Raw genomic sequence first — 21454 nt, 5'->3', positions numbered from 1 at the left:
GATGACTATGTATCATTAGGGTGACTATATATAACTTTATGTCCAAGGGAAAAAGCTAAGCCAGTTCTGGTTTTACCCCACTGCAAGCAGGAAGATGTATTGTTGTTTTTCTTACAGAACCCAATTGGGAAATAGGCTCCCTGCAAGCAACGTGGCAATACCAGGGCTAGCTCAACCTGTCCCCCTTGGCATAGAGCTGTATAGCCATCCTATGTATAACCGACTAGCAAAGAAGCAGGTCTCACTTTAATAGGAACCATATATACCTCTTCCAGACACAATGCTTATTCCACCTACAACCTCTATCCATCCATTTTGAAATAAAGTACAGGCTCTGGAATTTGTTGCCAGAGGATGTTGTTAGTGCAGTTAGTGTAGCTGGGTTCAAAAAAGGTTTGGATAAGTTCTTGGAGGAGAAGTCCATTAACGGCTATTAATCAAGTTTACTTAGGGAATAGCCACTGCTATTAATTGCATCAGTAGCACGGGATCTTCTTAGTGTTTGGGTAATTGCCAGGTTCTTGTGGCCTGGTTTGGCCTCTGTTGGAAACAGGATGCTGGGCTTGATGGGCCGTTGGTCTGACCCAGCAAGGCAATTTCTTATGTTCTTATGTGGGCAGGAAGTTATCAGGTACCTTTAGCTTGGATATATAGCAGGAATTACCTTGGTAATTACTTTGGTAAGTATGTAGCTAAACTCTAGATATGAAAATTGATTCTTACCTGCTAATTTTCGTTCCTGTAATACCACAGATCAGTCCAGAGAAGTGGGTTGTGTATCCCTACCAGCAGATGGAGTCAGAGAGCAAAACTTTGGGCACTGCTATATATACGAGAGTGCCACCTGCAGTCCCTCAGTATTAGCTTGTACCCAAGCCCACACTAACATCACTAACGAACATAAGAGGTTGAACCCAAACCAACAGACAACCTCGTTGCCTCCATGAACAAATTAGAACCAGAATCAACTTTAAGAAACTGCTCCATCGAGAATATCTGCAAACACGGAGCTCCATGAAAAACACAGCAAATATCAAGCAAAAGGCAGTCTTTCATTATCTGAAGAAAGGGGTGGGCCTCTGGACTGATCTGTGGTATTACAGGAACAAAATTAGCAGGTAAGAACCAATTTTCATTTCCTGAACATACCCATATCAGTCCAGAGAAGTGGGATGTACCCAAGCCACCCTACACTGGGCGGGAACCCGAAAGACCCGCGCGCAGAACACTCTCACCAAAGGACGACTCCCCAGACGCGTTAACGTTCAGCCGATAATGTTTAGTGAAAGTGTGTAGTGAGGACAACACCGCCACCCTACAGATCTCCTGAGGCAACAGGAGCTGACACTCCGCCCAGGAAGTAGCCTGGGCCTGGGTGGAATGAGCTCTGAGACCCAAAGGCACTTGCCACCCTCGGGTTATGTAAGCTGAGCTGATAGCTTCCTTAATTCAACGAGAGATGGTCGCCTTAGACACCTTGTCCCCCTTTTTTGGACCCCCAAAAAGGATGAATAAATGATCTGAACATCGGAAGTCATTGGTAATCTCCAGATATCATAACAAGGCGTGCCTCACATCCAAAAGATGAAGGTCCCTGTCCTGAGTGGAGACCCGAGACCACTGCGGGAATCCCGGAAGCTCCACCGACTGATTGACATGAAAGGCCGAAACCACTTTGGGGACGAAAGACGGCACCGCGCGCAACAAAACCCTATTGTCGTAAATCCACAGGAAGGGGACACAACATGACAACGCCTGTAATTCTGAGATCCAACGGGCCAAACAAATGGCCACCAAAAACACTGTCTTTAAGGTCAGATCTTTCAGCGACGCCCTGCAGATAGGCTCAAAGGGGGCTTAGCAGAGAACATGAAGCACTAGGTTCAAACTCCAATCTAGACACAGCGGACGGACTGGAGGACGGAGATGTTTGACCCCCTTGAGAAACCATGCAATATCCGGATGAACAGCCAGTGAAACACCATTAAACCATCCCCACAAGGCACCCAGAGCCGCGACTTGAACCCGAAGGGAACTGAACGCTAAAACCTTTAGCGAGCCCCTGCTGCAGAAATTCCAGCACCCGTGGGACATTCACAGTTAACGGATTGCAGGAACATTGGTGGTACCATGTCTTGAAAAGCTTCCATACTCTAACATAGGCCATAGAAGTGGCCGGGCGTCTTGCCTGAAGGAGAGTGGAAATGACCTGTTCAAAATAACCCTTCAAGTGTAAACGTCACCTCTCAAAAGCCAAGCCGCAAGAGAAAAGTGATCCTCCCGATCCGAAAATATGGGTCCCTGCCAAAGTAGATGCGGCAGATGAGCCAGTTGCAGAGGACCCTTCAGAGCCATGAGAACCAGATCCACGAACCGCGGGCAACGCGGCCACTCCAGTGCCACTAGCACCACCCTGCCCGGATGGAGTTCTATGCAACGAAGAATCTGGCCGATGAGGGGCCAGGGAGGGAAAGCATAAAGAATAATTCCTGCGGGCCAAGGGCACACCAGCGCATCGAGGCCCACCGAGCCCTGCTCTCGCCAATGGCTGAAGAAGCGTTGTGTCTTCGAATTCGCCCTTGTTGCCATCAGATCTAATTGAGGCACGCCCCACCTGGCACAATAAGGTTCCACGCTTCGAGAGACAGCTCCCACTCTCCTGGATCGAGCTGCTATCTGCTTAGAAAGTCCGCCTGCACGTTCTCCACTCCTGCGACATGAGAAGCTGCAATTCCCTTGAGATGGCGTTCCGACCAGGTGAAGAGGAGTCACGCCTCAAGCACTACGGTGGGACTTCTCATCCCTTCTTGCCGGTTGATGTAAGCCACTATCTTTGCATTGTTGGAGAATACGCGTACCATTCTGCCCTGAATCCAGGGTAGAAATGCTTGTAGGGCAAGGCAAACCGCTCTTGTCTTGAGTCGATTGATGGACCAGGATCCCTCCGTTGGAGACCAGAGTCCTTGGGCGGATCTGTCTGCACATACTGCTCCCCAACCGGACAGGCTGGCATCGGTGGAGATTATCAGCCAATTCGGAGGGTCCAAGTCCACTCCCCGGCACAGATTGTCACATGGCAACCACCACGACAGACTGACTCTGTGTTGGGTTTGTGGCATATTGTGGACTCTTGGTCAAGTGGCGATGACGCCTCCCACGGGGAGGGGCCCCGTGGGGAACCACAGCGATAGGCTAGACTCTAGTAAGCAGACACTGAGGGAAGAAAGCTTTATTGTACTGCTGATGTAAGTAGAATCTTGCTTCAAGGAAGGGATAGAACTGCAGGCCAGTAATATCACAGTAAGCTCAGACAATCTCTATAGATGATGGTCTCACCCGGATGTAGCAAGGTTGGGTAGTGTTCCGCAGTGCGGGATAAGCCGAACCTGAAAGGTGGAATAAGGAGAGCTGGAGCGTAGCAATACTCACAGTGTGGCAGTGCTGGTAACGTCCTTGGTAGAAGAATGGACAGAGGGACCCGAGGTCCGAAGTGCAGGATACCCTGAGCAGGATAGGCCCTCGAGGAGCGAGTAACTAGGAGCACCGAAGGATCCTGGAAGAAAGTATATAGGACCCCCGAGGAGCGGGTGTCCTATGTTAGGTAGTTGAACCCCGAAGGGCAGATAGAAGCGAGAGGCCCCCAAGGAGCAGGTACCCATAGCTTCCATAGGAGCAAGTTACCCCGGAGGGTAGAGAGGAATCCAAGCGAGCAGCTTAGAAGCGGTCAGAGTAGCAAAACCGAAGTCCTTGCTAACTATTTGGGCTATAGCGGAGCAAAGGTTTAAATACCCGGAGGTACTGAAGTCATGCGGTGGGGATGCCCCCGAGGTTCCCGCCATGACGTATTCAAAAGCATAGGTGGCATGTGCGTGCGCCCAGGAGGCCTCATGAAGAAGCATGGCGGACAGGAACCCCATGCTGTGTTGGAGACGCCGAGGGTTTCGTCAATCAGCACCAGAGGCAGTCATCCTTCCCAGGGAGGAGGAAAAGGGTAGAAGAGAGGTGAGGCAGAGTGGTCGCAGCCGTCTGCAACAGACGGATGCAACACTCTGGACTTGGGAAGCAGCAGCATTGGGAGGTAGAACTGTTCAGACACCGGCCTCCATCGTGACAAAAGCGCACGTTGTAAGAGACGTAAGTAAGCGAACGCCCAGGGAACCAAATCCAAGGTGGAAGCCATGGAGCCCAGGACTTGCAGATGATGCCATACCGTGGGACTCTTCCTCAGCAGCAGAGCGTGGACCTGGCCTTGTAACTTTGTCAGACGATCCTCTGCCAGAACCACCTTGCCGCACAAGGTATCGAATTGTGCTCCCAAGTAAACCAGCTCCTGGGTGGGTTTCAAGTGACTTTTTTGCAAATTGATGACCCACCGAGTGACTGTAAGGTGAACATCACAGTGCGTACTGATCTCTCGCAATCCTCCCGTGACTTGGCTCGAATCAACCAGTCGAATCAACCAGTCGAATCCCCTCCTTGCGAAGAAAGGCTGCTACCACCACCATCACCTTGGTGAAAGTCCGTGGAGCTGTTGCGAGACCAAACGGGAGGGCTCGAAATTGGAAGTGCTGACCCAAGACCTTGAAGTGCAGAAAACTCTGATGACTCAGCCGGATTGGTATATGACGATACGCCTCCGTGAGGTCCAGGGACGCCAAAAACGCCCCTTTTTCACACCGCAGCCATTGCCGTCCTCAGGGTTTCCATACGAAAACGAGGGACCCGAAGACAACGGTTGACCTTCTACAGATCGAGGATGGGATGAAAGGTACCCTCCTTTTTGGGAACCACAAAGTAAACCGAGTACCGTCCCCGACCCTGCTGTGCTTCCGGAACCGGGACAATAGCTCTGAGCTCGAGAAGCTGTTGCAGGGTGTCCCGAACCGCCTCACGCTTGCTGTGAGAGACCACGCGGGACTCCATGAACACCTCCCGAACCATACATGAGAACTCCAGGGCATAGCCGTCTCTGATCACCTCCAGGACCCAGCGGTCAGAGGTAATTCTTGCCCATTCTGTGTAAAAGTTGGATAATATGCCTCCGACAGCTTTGACGACAGAACGGGTGCTCGTGACTTCACTGGACAGGCTTACTGGTTCCCGCACTGAGGTGTCCAGAGTCTCTACTGGAGTGGCGACCACCGCGAAAGGACTGCTGGCATCCCGGAGTCTGCTAAGGACCAGACGGAGTGAAATATTTGCCAGGTCGAAAATGGCAAGAATCCCAAAAATGAGCCCGAGGGGGAAAAACCTTTTTTGAAGATCTTCTATCCTCAGGCAACCTATTGCCCTTGGATTCCCTGAGCAGTTTAACCAGCTGATCCAGCTCCTCCCCAAAAAGGAGCTTGCCCTTGAAGGGAAGATTACAAAGCTGGGATTTGGAGGACAAGTCCACTGCCCAATTCCGTAACCAGAGAAGCCGACAAGCTGCCACCACAGACACCATGGAACGAGCCGAGGTCCAAACAAGATCGGAATGTGCATCCGCCCCAAACACCGTTTGGGGCGGATGCACTGGAACCAGCCTCTTGAACCCAGCACAGGCACGCCCTCTGCATAAGACTAGCGCAGACTGCCACTCGAAGGCCCAAAGCGGCCACCTTAAAGACCCGCTTCAACTGGATCTCCAGTTTGCGGTCTTGCATGTCTTTTAACGTGGCAGAACCCGCTACGGGTATCGTGGTCTTCTCCGTGACCGCAGAGATGGCCGCGTCCACCTTCGGAATCTTCAGCAGGTCCAAAACCTCTGGCGACAGCAGGTAGAGCTTCACCATAGCCCTACCAACCTTTAAACCCGCATCCGGAGTGACCCACTCACGGGTCACGAGCTTGCAGAGCTTCTTAGGCAAAGGGAACGAGGTTGTCGGTCCTTGTATCCCATCGAGGACTGGATTAACCCCTTCATTATTGGATTCCTCCTGGGTAACCTTAAGGCCCAGGACGTCCAATACCTGGGGAATCAGCGGATGCAGCTCATCTCGCTTGAGCAGGTGGACAACACTGGTATCATCTCCCTCCGCCGGCGGGAGGTTGTCCCCATTCGGGTCGTCTTGGTGCATGTCCCCCAGATCAGGATTTGGGTCCGGATCCGCACCGGGAGCTGGCACTGTTCCTGACCCCAGTCATGGGGCTGGCACCTCTCCTGAAACCAGGCCTGGTTCCTGATATCCCCTGAGAACGTCATCCACCTGACGAGGGCAGTCTACCAGTCGTGGCTGAGTGTCTGTGGGCCGTCCCTGCTTCCAGGGAGGCTCTGCGGGATAACCCACCCGGGTCTTTTCATTGACGCTTGCCTCCTTGCCATGAAGGCCTGATGCATGAAAAAAATAAACTCTGGGGAAAAGTCCTCCGGGTCCACCCCCCCATCCGGGGGGGTCCTGTGGCGTCTGCTCCCCAGCTCCCAAAGCAGGATCCTCTCCCAAGGGGGCCAAAACGGGAGGGGAATCTTCCTCCCGCGATCTGTGGTGCGAGTCACACACACACCCCCCACAAGGGGGGGCCGACCCCGACGAGCCTTCCAACCCAGAGAAGCTGGAAGGGCAAAGGGACGCCGAGTCTAATGCCTGCCCGCGCGATCCACACACGCGGCAGGCAGTTGATTTGGACCACGGCGCCATGCCGAGCCACGCGGTCACAGAAACTGTGAGGGGAAGTGAGGCCTAGCGCAGTCAGCCGCGCGTGCTGCTGGCGGCGTGGGAAAAATCAGTAAAAAAAGGCCTCTGACGCAGTAACCGCGCTGTTCAACCCGACGGTGCTGAAAACACGGCCCGTGCATGGCACACTTACCCTCTTCTCTTTGCAAACAACCCGGAGTCCTGGGAGCGGAAGAAAAACGAAGGTCCAACCCCAACCCGCTCCACAACCAGCCACTGCACTGCAGGGCCCCCCTAGAGCTGACTCCTTACCTCAGCTGAAAGATGCAGATAGCTCTGAAAAATATATTTTTTTTTTAACTGAACTTTATGGAGCCAGCCCAAACAGGGATCGAGGGAGCAGCTTCGGGGGTAATAAGAGCAGGAGCCCCTGGCCTTTACTCCCCAAGTTGGAGTGAGCGAAAGTCAGTCAGAGGTTTCCAACCCCCCGGACTCCCGGCTTCCACCGAGGGATGGCCCACGAAGGTGCCTAACACCTCAGGAAGCAAACGAGAAGAAAAAAACAAAATTTCTATCTAACTACACTGAAAAAATTAATTAAGACTGCAGGAGTGCACCTCTACCATCTGTTGGAGTCAGAGAAATACTGAGGGACTGCAGGTGGCACTCTTGTATATATGGCAGTGCCCAAAGTTTTGCTCTCTGAACTCCATCTGCTGGTAGGGATACACAACCCACTTCTCTGGACTGATCTGGGTATGTTCAGGAACGGTGATTTCCCCAATTAAACTTCCCAGACTAAATGTATCCAGATAACGCTGAAGAGCAGCATTACCTTGGTAAATTTAGGACACACAAACCCCCAGAATGCCCTCCTCCAAAAAACAAACAATCTCCTTCTTTTTATGTGGCTAAATTTTCCTTGGGTCAAAAGCTGCCTGGGTAAAATTTCACTGGTCAGTGGGAAGAAGGAGAAATCAAGCAGCTTGCTTAAGTGTCATGGACACAAAGTAAATCTGAAATACAGCCCATTTTCCTACCCCTCTCATTAATAGCCATGTTTTTCAGATTAGGAAAATGTAAAACTATAATAATAATGACAGCATTTGCTCTAAGTTGGGAAACTAAAATAAAAGTAACCTTGTAGGAGGGAGAATTTTGTGTGCAGAATGTATCAGAGCTAATGCGAACTAAATATATAGGGGTAGATTTTCAGACGAGCGCGAACAGCCTACTTTTGTTTGCGCTCCAGGCGCAAACAAAAGTACGCTGGATTTTAGTAGATACGCGCGGAGCCGCGCGTATCTACTAAAATCCTGGATCGGCGCGCGCAAGGCTATCGATTTTGTATAGCCTGCGCGCGCCGAGCCGCGCTGCCTCCCCCCGTTCCCTCCAAGGCCGCTCCGAAATCGGAGCGGCCTTGGAGGGAACTTTCCTTTGCCCTCCCCTCACCTTCCCCTCCCTTCCCCTCCCTAACCCACCCGCCCGGCCCTGTCTACACCCCCCCCCCTTACCTTTGTCGGGGGATTTACGCCTCCCGGAGGGAGACGTAAATCCCCGCGCGCCAGCGGGCCTGCTGCGCGCCGGGCCGCGACCTGGGGGCGGGTACGGAGGGCGCGGCCACGCCCCCGGGCCGTAGCCACGCCCCGTACCCGCCCCCAAAACGCTGCCGACACGCCCCCGGAACGCCGCGACGACCGGCCCCGCCCCCCGACACGCCCCCCTCCGAGAACCCCGGGACTTACGCGAGTCCCGGGGCTCTGCGCGCGCCGGGAGGCCTATGTAAAATAGGCTTCCCGGCGCGCAGGGCCCTGCTCGCCTAAATCCGCCCGGTTTTGGGCGGATTTAGGCGAGCAGGGCTCTGAAAATCTACCCCATAATAACTAACATCTCAAAACTATAGGGCCTATTCATGAGAATTGTAGTATTAAAGTATAACGTCACATCCTTGAACCTGCAAACATATTTATATTTTTTCATAATTGCTGGTTATTCAGGGTATAATTAGTTCTGTTATAATCATCGCCTGCCTAACTAAGTAATGGTAATATAGAAAAAGGTGGTGGGCTTTGTTTTTTGACGCAGACAGAAATGTGAGTTTATTCAATAAGGATTTCCTTTCACTTATTCCATACTTAGTGAATGGTACCCTTTGTACTTAATAACAATGAGAAAGAAAATAAAACAAGGATTCACTATCACTGAAATGACTGTAAGCATATAATTTAAAAAAAAAAAAAGCAACCAAAACCATTATAACAAAGGTGGCTAATGTGATACAAATTAACTTACATTATTTTAATCCTGAGCCATGGCACAACTGCAATCTTATTTTTATATCACATTTGCATTCCAAGAAAACATCCACTATGGAGCAGATGCTGGTACCAGTCTTCCTATTCTGAGCTAACTTAGGATTTTTCCATGTTGTGGTTTCCCTGACAATGGCAGCACCTTCCATACACTGCCAGGACCTTCCTTAAGGAACAACTTCACCCAGGACTGAAATTCTTATAACCATGCACTGCAATCTGATTTGCTTCAATGCACTCCTGTTAAAGAATTTGTTTAATATGTATTGCCCTCAAGAATATGTCTGGTTTGTGAACAATGCTGACAGAAGTATGTGGTCATCAGTGTACACCAAAGAGGATACTTGTAGAGGATCATTCGATGCATTAGATAGTAACAGTAACAAACATCTGAAGAATGACTGGACAACTGATGGCACTGACCATTATATCACATGGAATATTATCCTAATTAGCTCATATTAGGTGTGTTTTATTTCTTTCCTAGTCAATATGTGCTAATCTGAATCAACAGGGCGTGATGTGTGAAGCAATATTCAAACAAGATTGTTCCAGGGGTTTCACAGAACTGCTAAAACAACTACTGTACTTGAAAGACAAATGTCTAATCAACACCAGTATAATTGATACCTATGGACTTTGAAAATATTGCATTGCACATAGTATATACAGATATGTAAAATCTTCTTAGACTCCGATAAATCCCTCTAATTAAAAGTAGGGTTTGAACTTGGGACTCCAGATTATGTGAACCTTTCTCTGCTATTTACTAGCAATATTGCATAAATAATAAAATTCACATTACCCATGTGCAAACCTTAATATGCCTCGGACTTCATAGTCTGTCTGTTGCAGTTAGATACTGCAACAGACAGACTATGGAGAAATTACTACTTACCTGATAATTCATTTTCCTTAGTTTAGACAGATGGACTCAGGAACAGCGGGTTATACACCTCTGCCAGCAGATGGAGATGGAGCAAACTGACTTCACAGTATGTATACTCCTGTAATGATATCGGCCTGCCAGTATTCTCTTCAAAAGCAATCGTGGACAAATTGACAAAAATCTTCATTAAAAACAGTCAACCATTACTGTACTCAGCCAACAGGAAACAGTGAACTCACATAAAGAATGTATGTACCCAAATCTAGGGACTAGAGAAACACTTACCAGTAATCCCCTGGAATACTTAGCCCTACAGGAGGACCATTAACTCAACCATTCAGCAGCCAAGAATGGGAAGCTGAGTCCATCTGTCTAAACAAAGGAAAACGAAATTATCAGGTAAGTAGTAATTTCTACTTTCCTAGCATATAGACAGGACCAGTGGGATGTACTCAAGCTACTCCCGACTAGGGTGGGAGGCTGCCTGCAGTCCAGTCAACACAGCATGCGCAAAGGCTGCATCCTCCCGGGCCTGCCCAACCAGACATTAATACCTGAAAAAAGTGTGTAAGGTGGACCACGTCGCAGTTCAGCATCAACAGGAGACAACGATCTAACCTCCGCCCATGACACTACCTGAGCCCTAGTGGAATGAGCCCTAATCCGAATAGGCAATGATTTTTCAGCATCCACATATGTGGCTATGACTATCTCCTTAATCCAGTGAGCTATTGTAGCCTGCGAAGCTGGTTTACACTGCTTTCCTCCACCATGAAGGACAAACAGATGATCCATCTTTCAGAAAAGTTGAGAAACCTTCAGATACCACACAACATGTCCCTTGACTGCCTCTTCTGCCTCTCTTCCCTTATTCAATGACAATAAGGAAATGGACCGATTTAAGTGAAAATCCGAGACCACTTTAGGCAAGGAAGAGGGAATAGTATGCAACTGTATCACCCCAGAGTCACCCGAAGGAACAGCTCCTGGCAAGACAAGGCCTGCAGCTCGGAAATTTGACACACAGAACATATTGCCACCAGAAACATAGGGCCTGCCAAGAAATCCAACATCAGGTTAAGACTCCACAAGGGAACCAGTAACCACAAGGGAGCACAAAAAAGTTTTACTCCCTTCAAGAAACACATCAGGATGAGAAAATAAGGATCCACCAGTCACCTGGCCTCAAACAGGCAAGAGCCATAACCTGTACCTTTAAGGAATTAAGGGCCAACCCTTTATTCAGTCCATCCTGCAAAAATTCCAAAATAAGCGGGATCTTAACTGAATGAGGAGAAACACCTCGATCCTCACACCAAGCCTCAAATACTCACCAAACCCGCACATAAGCTAAGGAAGTGGAGAACTTTCAAGCCCGTAGCAAGATGGCAATTGCCACAGAAGAATATCCACACTTCAACAAATGAGCCCTCTCAAAGGTCATACCGTAAGACAAAACCGAGTTTGATCTTCATGAAGGACAGGATCCTGCTGCAACAGATTGTTGTGTGGCGGAAGACGAAGGGGGTCTCTACCAGAAGTCTTCACAGCTCTGCATACCATGGTCTCCTGTACCAATCCGGTGCCACCAGGAGCACCATCCTCCTATGGCCTTCGATCCTGGGAATTATTCTGCCCAACAGGGGCCACAGGGGAAAGGCATACAGCAGCTTGTCTTCTGGACAGACCTGCATGACAGCCTCAATACCCAAGGACCTTGGATCTCTCCTGTGACTGAAGGCTTGAGGAACCTTCACATTGTGAGAAATTGTCAGCAGGTCTAGGAATGGAAGGCCCAAACGATCTACTATCAGCTGAAATGCCTCATCTGACAAAATCCATTCTCCTGGGTCTAAACTCTCCCTGCTGAGAAAGTCTGCTCTCATGATGTCTTTTCCTGCAATGTGAGAGGCAGAATCAGCTGAAGATGCTCTTCTGCCCATTCTATAAGTTGGTCTATTTCCTGTGACACTTGCTGGTTCTTGGTTCCTCCCTGCTGATTGATATAAATCACTGTCATTGCGTTGTCAAACATTACTTGGACCGCTTAACCCTGCAGACTGTCACCGAACTGCAAGCATGCCAACCGGACCGCCCAGGCTTCCAGGTGACTGATGCTCCAGAGAAATTCTTCTGAATTCCAGCACCCTTGCACTATTAGTTCCTGACAGTGAGCTCCCCAACCCTGGAGGCTCACATCTTTAGTGAGTATCAACCAGTCTAGCGATGTCAGGGAAGCTCCCTTTCTCAGATGATCCTCCTGCAACCACCACTGGAGGTGAGAGCATATTTCCATCAGCAAGTGGAGTCAAACCAAATAGTCCTGAGACTGTGGGTTCCAATGAGTCAGCAGGGAGCGCTGAAGAGGACGCATATGTACTCTCACCCACGGCACCACTTTCAGGGTTGCTGCCATTAAGCAAAGGACCTGTAGATAGGACCACACTGTCAGACATATAGTGTTCACCAAAAGATGCACCTGCAACATTAACTTCTGAATCCGAACTTCTGGCAGGAAAATTTTGCCCTGCCTCGTGTTGAACCGAACACCCAGATACTCTTAACGACTGAGATGGCTGAAGACTGCTCTTGGCTAGGTTCACTACCCAACTGAGCTCCGGAAACAAGGAGAACACCTTGAGGGTCACCAGGCAGTCTTCCAGAGACTTGGCCCGAATCAGGCAGTCGTTCAAATATGGATGTACCAGAATCCCATCCTATCTCAACTCTGCCGCCAGAATCACCATAACCTTGGAAAAAGTTCTGGGAGCGGTGGCTAGACCAAAAGACAGCGCCCAAAACTGATAATGGTACCCCAACATCACAAAACACAGAAAGCTTTGGTGCTCCAATCGGACGGGAATATGGAGGTAGGAATCGGAACGATAAAGGAGGTCATAAATTCCCCCGACTCCACGACCATTATCACTGAGCGCAAGGTTTCCATGTGAAAATGAGTCTCCCGCAAATGACGATTGACTCCTTTGAGATCCAGCATAGATTCCACTGCCTGCTTCTGTGGAGAGTGGCAAGGAGACACCATGAACACATCCCGAGGAATACAGTGAAATTCCAGTACATATCCTTCTCGTATCACCTCCAGGACCCACTGATCCTCGACTCACCTTTGATAAAAAAGAGAGAGAGACGTCCACCTATCTCGTTTCTGAGAGTGGGTCGGCAAACCTTCATTGTGACAGGCAACACAGAGAGAAAGGCGCTTAGGTTTCTTGGTTACGGCGTCATTTGGTCATCAGTACGCTTAACAGGCAACTGAAGATGTACGTTCAGACGATTCACGCTGAAAATTTTTTTTTAAGCGCACAAAATTTATGCTCACAAAAGATTAGGCACCCCAAGTCTATGCACCACAAAATAAAGCACACTGAACCACCACGCCAAAAGTGAGCGCACTACCGATACATGTTATAATGTGCGCACAGGGAGCGCTGGGTGCAAAATTCGGACACACAGCCAGATGCACTGCTCACACTGATAGCCCTGTAGAGAGCAGCTGAACACGCAGAAAAGCATGCAAAAATGCCGCCGCGGCCTACCACATGATGCACAGGAAAAAACCTAGCAGCAGGGCCTAGTCTACCTGGGCTGCTCAACCCGCAAGGCTGCCCAATTCGCTTAATCCCAATGGGAGTGGGAACGAACATCGGAATGGCACACCGAGCACGGAGACCGGAAGAAGTCCTTCACAACCTCTCTACTCTGTCTCTGACTTTTTTTTTTTTAAAAAGACTTACTTGAGCTCAGCCTCTTCCCGGCTGACTACAGAAATGGTCTCCGGCTGCGGGCGGAGAGGGCATCTGCAGTCACCGCCATGCTCGGCTTCCTGCACCGCTGCCTTTAAGCTGTACAATCAGCTAAGTCCACGCCAGCTGAACAACCAGCTACCGGACCAAGGGACACATCTGAGGGACCACGGAAATCACCACAGGAATTCTCAAATGAGGGAAGGACCTTTTGGTATCACCACAGGAGTGCGGGGCTTTTACTTTTCCTTATAAAATTCTCCTTCTAAAATCTGAAGCAACCCCCCTGGAAGGTAGATGCACGTCCACCATCTGCTGGAGAGGGAGAATACTGGCAGGCTGATATCACTGCAGGAGTATATATACTGTGACGTCAGTTTGCTCCATCTCCATCTGCTGGCAGAGGTGCCTAACCCACTGGTCCTGAGTCCATATGTTTATATGCTAGGAAAGACTAGAATATAGGCACTGTGAAAGAAACAATCTCAAACTAAACTCCTACTCCAGGATAAGCAGTAGATTTAAACCAGCTCACCCCAAGCTTCCAGATGTAGATATCCCCTATTGCTTATTTCCACCGTTTTTCTTTTGTCAAAGGAAAATGCAACTAGAGTTGTTAAGGCAGTTACTGCAAGTGCTCCAAATTCTCATTTTCATTAGCTGGGCACCACAACCAGAGTAAATATGCTTTATTAAAGATTGAATACTGCCCTCTTGTGGAAAGATGCCTTTTATTTTTTGTTTTATATTGAGAAAATAATATTTCCAGTGTGTTAATCCTGCTTTTGCATCCCCTTTGTAGCTTAAAAAGGGAAAGGGCGATGGGGGGGGGGGGGGGGGGGCTTAAAAAAAAAACTTCTTTTAAAATTGTTTTTAAATTTCAGAATCTGTGCTCTGCTTCAGCAACTACCAATGGCATTGACTGCATTTGGTATGCAAGCTAGCAGAGTGCCCCACAGAATAGGAGAAAAGCCATAGTAAATAAGGCCCTAAATGTACAGCTCCTGCCCCTCCTGCCTTGCAGAATAGAAACCTAGGAAGCACAAGATCAGGCCTCAAAGGTCTGGTGAAAGATTAACCCCCCAAGGGAAATACTATCGGAGAGAAAAGCAACAAAACAATAGGGCTACCTTTGGGTTTAGGTATTCAGATTTTGCTATGTTTGTTTTGGGGTTAATAGCATCCCAGAATTATTACCTTGTGGCAATCTCCTCCAGGGATAACTTCTTGAATATACACCAAGGGTCCTTCAGTTCTGTTAATTCCACCCACAATGTTCAAACCTAGGCTTGTTTCCTTGGTGACCGTGATAATCTGAAAGGTGCTATCCCTAAGAAAAAGATAAAAGAAAACCAACAGTAAAAAGGTCAAGGGTGTAGCTTATAGCACAGAGAGCAAAATATGAAGATGGTTAAAATAGCAGGGCCTGATCTAAGTCTCCATTAGGAGACCTTCAGAATGCACAACAAATTATTTTCCATGTTAAATTAACAAGCACGATGCAAACATAAAGGAGTACGAAGAGATACTAGGAATCCATCATGCATCACTAATAATACTCAGAGGGAAGAATAGAAACACATTTTCCATCTATATGCAAAGAGTTGTACAGTACATACACACACACACCTATGTATGCATACATATGACAAAATGCACGCAGAAGGTATTTTAAATAACTGTTTCCATATGCTTTAATGTTTACTGATTGAACTCATACATTTGCAAGAAATGTATTTGTTTAGGAAGCAATCCACAGAAAATCCATCAAGCCAGCAATGATTTTCAACTGAAAAGTCACAGGTCCCCCCCCCCCTCACTCTCCAAATCATAAAATCATAGTTGATGTCTGCTGATAGGGGTCATTCAGCCCACCCAATCTGCCTGGTTGCCCATCCCTATGCTCTAATTTAAGAACAGAAAATAAATCTGCTTTATTCATAAATTAAGGAGTACAGTGCTGTGCTAGCAACATTATAGGGGCAACTTTTAAGCTTCTCATCCAGCTGTAAAGTCTATGGGTACAAATCTTGTACTTCATTTTCAAAGGGAAAGTACCCATGGCCTTTGGCACCGGCTTTCTGATTGGATAAAATTCCACTAGAAAATAACGGGCAGAAGATGTGAAAATACAATCTGCACACTTCATTTTCTGACCCTGCCAACAAGTTCCCTGGGAAGGCCTCCCCTAAATGCATCTACAAGCATAAACGCTCCGAGCCAAATCAGGATTTGATGGGCAGTTTGTTTGGTAGCCTATATACAAAAGTGCTAATAGCTTTGGAAATCATCCTCTCTGAGGGGCTAAGGACAATCATGAACTTTAGGAGCTACTGGGAGGCACATGAAAAAAAAATCCATTTAACCACAAATTTAAAAATAGCTTTAAGAAATTTACTTTGCAACTTGAGGAGCAGCGGCCATGCCAGAATTACTTCCACCGGAGCTTATGACAATATACGTTGAACTTAATAGCTAGAAACCTGGTGACCTCAGTGAAGATCCAGAAGAAATTAGATCGAAGTGCTTTCCTAGGAAAACAAAAAACAATAGTTGCAATGTGAAAATATTATTAAAGGGAACATTTAGAAACATCAGTATAGCAATCTTGAAAAAGTTATTGCAGCAAAAAATGGCCAGAGGTGGTAAGCATTTTCCTCACAGACACAAACGGGCCGATACAGTAAAGTCCGCGGGAGAAAGGGGTCTTTCAGTAAGAGTATTGGTTGAGTGACTGAGAAACGAAATAGATAAGGATACCACGGTTGTCTCGGCCATGCTGGACCTATTAGGATTAAGTCTGCTTTGTCCGCAATGCATTTCTGGACTGTGCATGAAATTAGTGGAATGGGAGGAAATACGTATAGAAGGCCTTTCTCCCAAGGAATCAGGAAAGCGTCCTGTGACATCCTGTGCGCGCTGGGAAGAAGAGAACAAAACCTTTGTCCTTTTGATTGTTTTCTGATGCAAAGAGGTCTATCTCTGGAGTACCCCAGTTTGTGAAAATCTTGTCTGCTTCCGTTTGCTTGAGCGACCATTCGTGGGGATGGAAAACTCTGCTTAGTTTGTCTGCTCGTGTGTCCGCAAGACCTGGAAGGTAGGATGCCTGTAAGAAGATCCTGTTGCGTTCTGCCCATTCCCATATTTGAACCGCTTCCTTGCAAAGTGTCAAGGAACTGGATCCCCCCCCCCCCTTGTTTGTTGATATAGAACATGGCTACCTGATTGTTGGTATGGATCATTACTGATTTCTCTTGTAACCATGACTGGAATGCAATCAAAGAGTTCTTGATTGCTCTTAGTTCCAGCAGATTTATTTGGAGACTGTGGTCTGTTTCTGATCAAAGACCCTGAGTGTCTAGATGTAAGAGATGGGCACCCCAGACCTTCTTAGAATCATCTGTTTTGAGTATTATCTAATGAAGAGGAAGTTGGAAAGGACTTCATTCGTTCAAAACGGGCGGACGGCGCCACCATTTTATGTCTTTTTTCATGGAGCGTGTCACCTGTACTTTGTGGGACATTTGCTGTGTCATTTGGCTCCATTGAGATTTTAGACCCCACTGGAGACATCTCATGTGTAGACGAGTATTTTGGACTACATGAATTGCTGCTGCCATAGGCCCTAAGAGTACCATTATTTGTCAAGCTGGAACTACTGTCCGACATAAGAGTCTGAGAAAGGGATTGTAAGGTTTTGATTCTGTCTAGAGGTAGAAAAACTCTGGATATTGGTGTCTGAATCAATGCTCCTATAAACTGAATGGTTTGTGAAGGATGGAGTTGAGACTTTTCATAATTCACTATCCATCCTAAGTTCTCTAGACAAAGGAGCGTGCATTCCACCTGTTGCTTCAGGAGTGGAGTTGCTTCAGATACTAGAAGCCAATCGTCCAAGTAAGGGAATATGTTTATTCCCTGTTTGTGTAAGTGTGCACAACAGCAAGACATTTCTTGAAAACTCGCGGGGCAGAGGAAAGACCAAATGGGAGTACCTTGTATTGGTAGTGATGATTCGCAACTTGAAAACAAAGGTAACGCCAAAAGTCCTTGTGGATTGGTATGTGAGTGTACGCATCCTTTAGATCTAGCGAGCACATCCAGTCGTTTGCTTGCAGAAAGGGAAGTACGGTTTTGAGAGAAGTCATTTTGAATCTTTCTCTTGTGAGGTGTTTGTTTAGAGCTCGAAGATCTAAGATAGGGTATAGGCCTCCTGACTTTTTGGGAATGAGGAAATATTGGGAGTAGAAACTGTTTTCCTTTTGAGAAGAAGGAATTGGCTGAATTGCCTTTTGGTGAAGGAGAATGGAAACTTCCGTCATGAAAGAAGGGACTTGATTTTGAGGAGTCTTGGAAGTAATGCGATGTGGAAGAGTTGGGAAGGAGCTGAAATGTAGTTGGTACCCTTGAAGTAATATGCTCAACACCCATCGATCTGTGGTAATTTTGGACCACTGGGAATGAAATAAGGATAGTCTCCCCCACACATGAACCGTTGTTGTGGAAAGATTTATTTATTTAATTTTTATTTATTTAACATGTTTTGTATACTGTCATTCGGTTTTGCCATCAGAACGGTTTACATAATCATGCAACAGGTTGTATAAACATCAAGATGATTTCAAAAGACTGCTTTGGCGTCTGTTGAAAGGGCTGTGGTTTTTGTCTTGGTGTTCTTTGCCATGGTCTTTGTCCTTGCAGTTTAGCTTGTTGTCTCTGAGGTTGGAAAGGCTGTTGCCTATAACTAGGTTGGTAGGGTTGATAGTAGCGGTATGGTCTGCGATAGTAGTAACCTTCTATCATAGTAGTGCCTTCTATCAAAGCTATACAACACTCAAATATCAGAGACCGGTCATTCTCCATCACAGGTCCCTCTATCTGGAACACCATGCCTCCGGACCTCAGGCAGGAATCATGTCTACTAACTTTTAAAAAGAAATTAAAGACATGGCTGTTCTGCCGAGCCTTCTCCGACACCAGCCCAACAGCCTGACTTATAACAGTTCTAGCAACTATGCACTTTACAAACGCTAAACCGTGTATATAAATTTTTAAGAGAATGTTTACAAATTTATCATGAGGTATTCTACCTGCACCTTCGCATACCCCAATGTATATCTTAATCTCTCGTCCCCCTCTTATTTTTCCTCCTCCAAGTTATACATCCTTGTTATAATGTAACTTTACTCTCCTTCAAATTGTATTTACTGTTTGGTTGGTTATAGTTCCTAATTGTTTGATGTAAACCGAGCTGATTTGATTTGTATCAAGAAATTCGGTATAGAAAAGCCTTTAATTAATTAATTAATTAATTAATAAATAGTAACCTCTTTTGTATTGACCAATGAAACGCTTAGATGTTCAAGGCGTATCAAGAGGTGTCGTTAAAAGACTAGACCACTATATTCTGTTCTTTATTTTATTTATTTATTTATTGGTTTTTATATACCGCCGCTCATCAGAGATATCACGTCGGTGTACATAGAACAAAATCTGCAATTGCGTTTTACATAAAACAGTAAGAAAACAACTGAGAAAACTTTACATTAAAAACGGTTAAATGCATTAACAAAAAACAATTTATAAAATATAAATAGATATATAATGATCTTTAATAAGAGAAACCGTCTCTCTGAGTTTTTCTCCAAAGAGATTATCTGGTCTGCAAGGCAAATTGGTTAGTCGGTCATTGACAGTACGTCTTCTCTAATACTGCTGGCCCTAAGCCATGCCAGACGTCTAGGGGAAATGGAAGCAGCTGATGATCTTGTGGAGGTGTCAAAGGCTTCATATGCTGTCTGCAACAAGCGACACAAGCCTTCCTGTACGTCTAGGAAGGGTTGAGGCAGTGGAGCATCCCCTTGTGAGGTAGTTAACAAGGGTTGCAGCTGTTGAGTACAATTGAATAAATATTGTATAATGTAAAACAGATAATGGTTAATTCTAGAATTAAGCATAGAATTTTGGTAAATCTTTTTTGCAAAGTCATCTAGGAGTTTATTGTCCTTTCCGGGAGGTGTATTAGAGTATAGTCTGTTTTTCTTGGCCCTCTTCATTGCCGATTCTACTACTATTGAATTGTGAGGAACCTGCTCATTTGAGTAGTAGGAGGCCTTTTGCATTCTATATTTTAAATCTATTTTCTTAGAAATAGATGGAAGAAGGTGTGGAGTATCCCAAGCTTTATCCATAAGACCCTCCAATATTTGGTGAGGAGGTAGAGCAGTTGGTTCAGTTAGAACGTCCAGTGGAAAATAGTCATAACCTCAGATCTTGGGTCTGGAAGTTTTCAAGTTTCTATATTTAAGGCTAAACCCAATTTTTCTAGGAATTTATCATAAGTTAAATCTTCCGGTGGAGAAGTTGGTTGAGGAAGATCTTGTGGAGGGTCCGATGAAATACCCATTGAACTTCCAGGAGATGATACCAGAGAAGGATCTGGTGAGATCGTGTAAACAGAAGAGAGAGGGGAATGTGATGGTTGTGGAGATGGCAGGTCATGAGTTGGATCAGGAGAAACCTGCGGTGATGTAGGAATCTGAGAATCTGGTGGTAAAACGTTAGGATCAGATTGTAAACTACGAAAGAATGTATGTAACAGCTTAGTTATTTGAGACATTGTCTCCTCAGCTGTTTGACGATGTGGATGGTCAGGTAATCCGGTGGATTTCTTTGATCATTTAGACAGCATCTTAGGGACTGATGAATGAGGAGACCTAGGTCTCTTTTTGGAGTGTTTAGGATGAGCACCTCGATCTGGGGGTGATTCCCAGCCACCTGATGAGTCCTCAATAACAACATCGGATAAAACTGGTGAAGGAGAGTGATGATCTCCTAGCTGAGATGGAGTTATAGTATGTTTCATCTTTGAGAGAGATTTCCCCTATTTGGAATTTTTGGTTGCGGGGGAGAATGTTTTTGAGGTAATTGCGTTGTAGATTGATGAGATGCGACGTGATGCATCGTAGAAATAGATTTTTTCAATGGAGTCATCGTATCCGTCGGTGTTACTGTTTGTAAGGTTTTGGGTGGACCTTTGGACACTGTGGCAGCTGACCACGCCCACGGGGGGGAAGTCCTGTGAGGGGCCACAGGTCAGGTTCAGCTTTGGGACACACAACACAGAGTTATATCTTTTATTAGACAGAGTTGAGAAGCCACCAGAGGTGGCAATAGTGAGTAGAGATGAAGCCCGGCTGGGCTTAGGGTTCCTCAGGATACTGGAACAGCGATTCCCTCTATGGCTGTGCTGTAATGGAGAAAAATGAGATAGTGAGAACAATGGAGCATACACAGAGTTCTGGTATAGACCCTCGTTGGTAAAGTTACTCACACAGCGGTTTCTCCCGGAAGGTAACACGGAAGCTGGAATAGAGGCAGGCCCTCGAGGAGCGAGTACCTGGTTCCAGGGAACAGCTCTGAGGAAATAAAATTGGTAACTCACTGATGATGTAGACAGCAGTTTCTTCCAAGCAGAAGAGATAAGGTCAGGCAGCGAGTCAGGGAACATGGGCCCTCAAGGAGCGAGTACCCCGTTAGGGTAAAGTCCAAAGGTTGGAGAGGCAGAGTAGCTAGGTACGGAGAGCGAATCCCATCCATAAGGAGTTCCCTTGCTAACTCGATTAGCTAGCAAAAAGTGTAGGCTTTTGTATCCGGGATGCGTGACGTCATCACAGGGGGACGCCCTGAGGTTCGCGCCAAAGAGAGAATAAGAAGCAGGGCCTCGCAGCACGCGTGCCCTATGGTACCTGGACAACATGGCGGGATGCAGCGCCCAAGCCAGACCGGGGATGCCGGAGAGGACGGCAGGCAGACGCCACGGCAGCCAGATGTCCATCAACCGCGGGAGAAGTCGCAAAAAAGGTAAGGTGGGCGGAGTGAAGATGTCGAGCAGCG

The 21454-nt window shown here is 47.0% G+C and overlaps 1 protein-coding gene across 3 annotated transcripts in view; it reads right to left on the bottom strand.

Moving 5' to 3' along the window:
- Positions 1-21454, bottom strand: part of STXBP4 (syntaxin binding protein 4) — a 324772-nt gene that overhangs the window by 290601 nt on the left and 12717 nt on the right. For all 3 annotated transcript variants that reach the window (XM_029600671.1, XM_029600672.1, XM_029600673.1), the window contains exons 2-3: positions 15957-16089; positions 14756-14888 (exon numbers count right to left, since the gene is read on the bottom strand). In XM_029600671.1, the coding sequence (XP_029456531.1) occupies positions 14756-14888; positions 15957-15982 (159 nt within the window). In that variant the 5' untranslated portion in view covers positions 15983-16089. The remainder of the gene's footprint in view (positions 1-14755; positions 14889-15956; positions 16090-21454) is intronic.

The sequence above is a fragment of the Rhinatrema bivittatum genome, chromosome 4 (assembly GCF_901001135.1).
Source record: "Rhinatrema bivittatum chromosome 4, aRhiBiv1.1, whole genome shotgun sequence".
NCBI lineage: Eukaryota > Metazoa > Chordata > Amphibia > Gymnophiona > Rhinatrematidae > Rhinatrema > Rhinatrema bivittatum.
The sequence above is the reverse complement of the archived record's forward strand: the minus strand, read 5'-3'. Positions and strand labels throughout refer to the sequence as shown.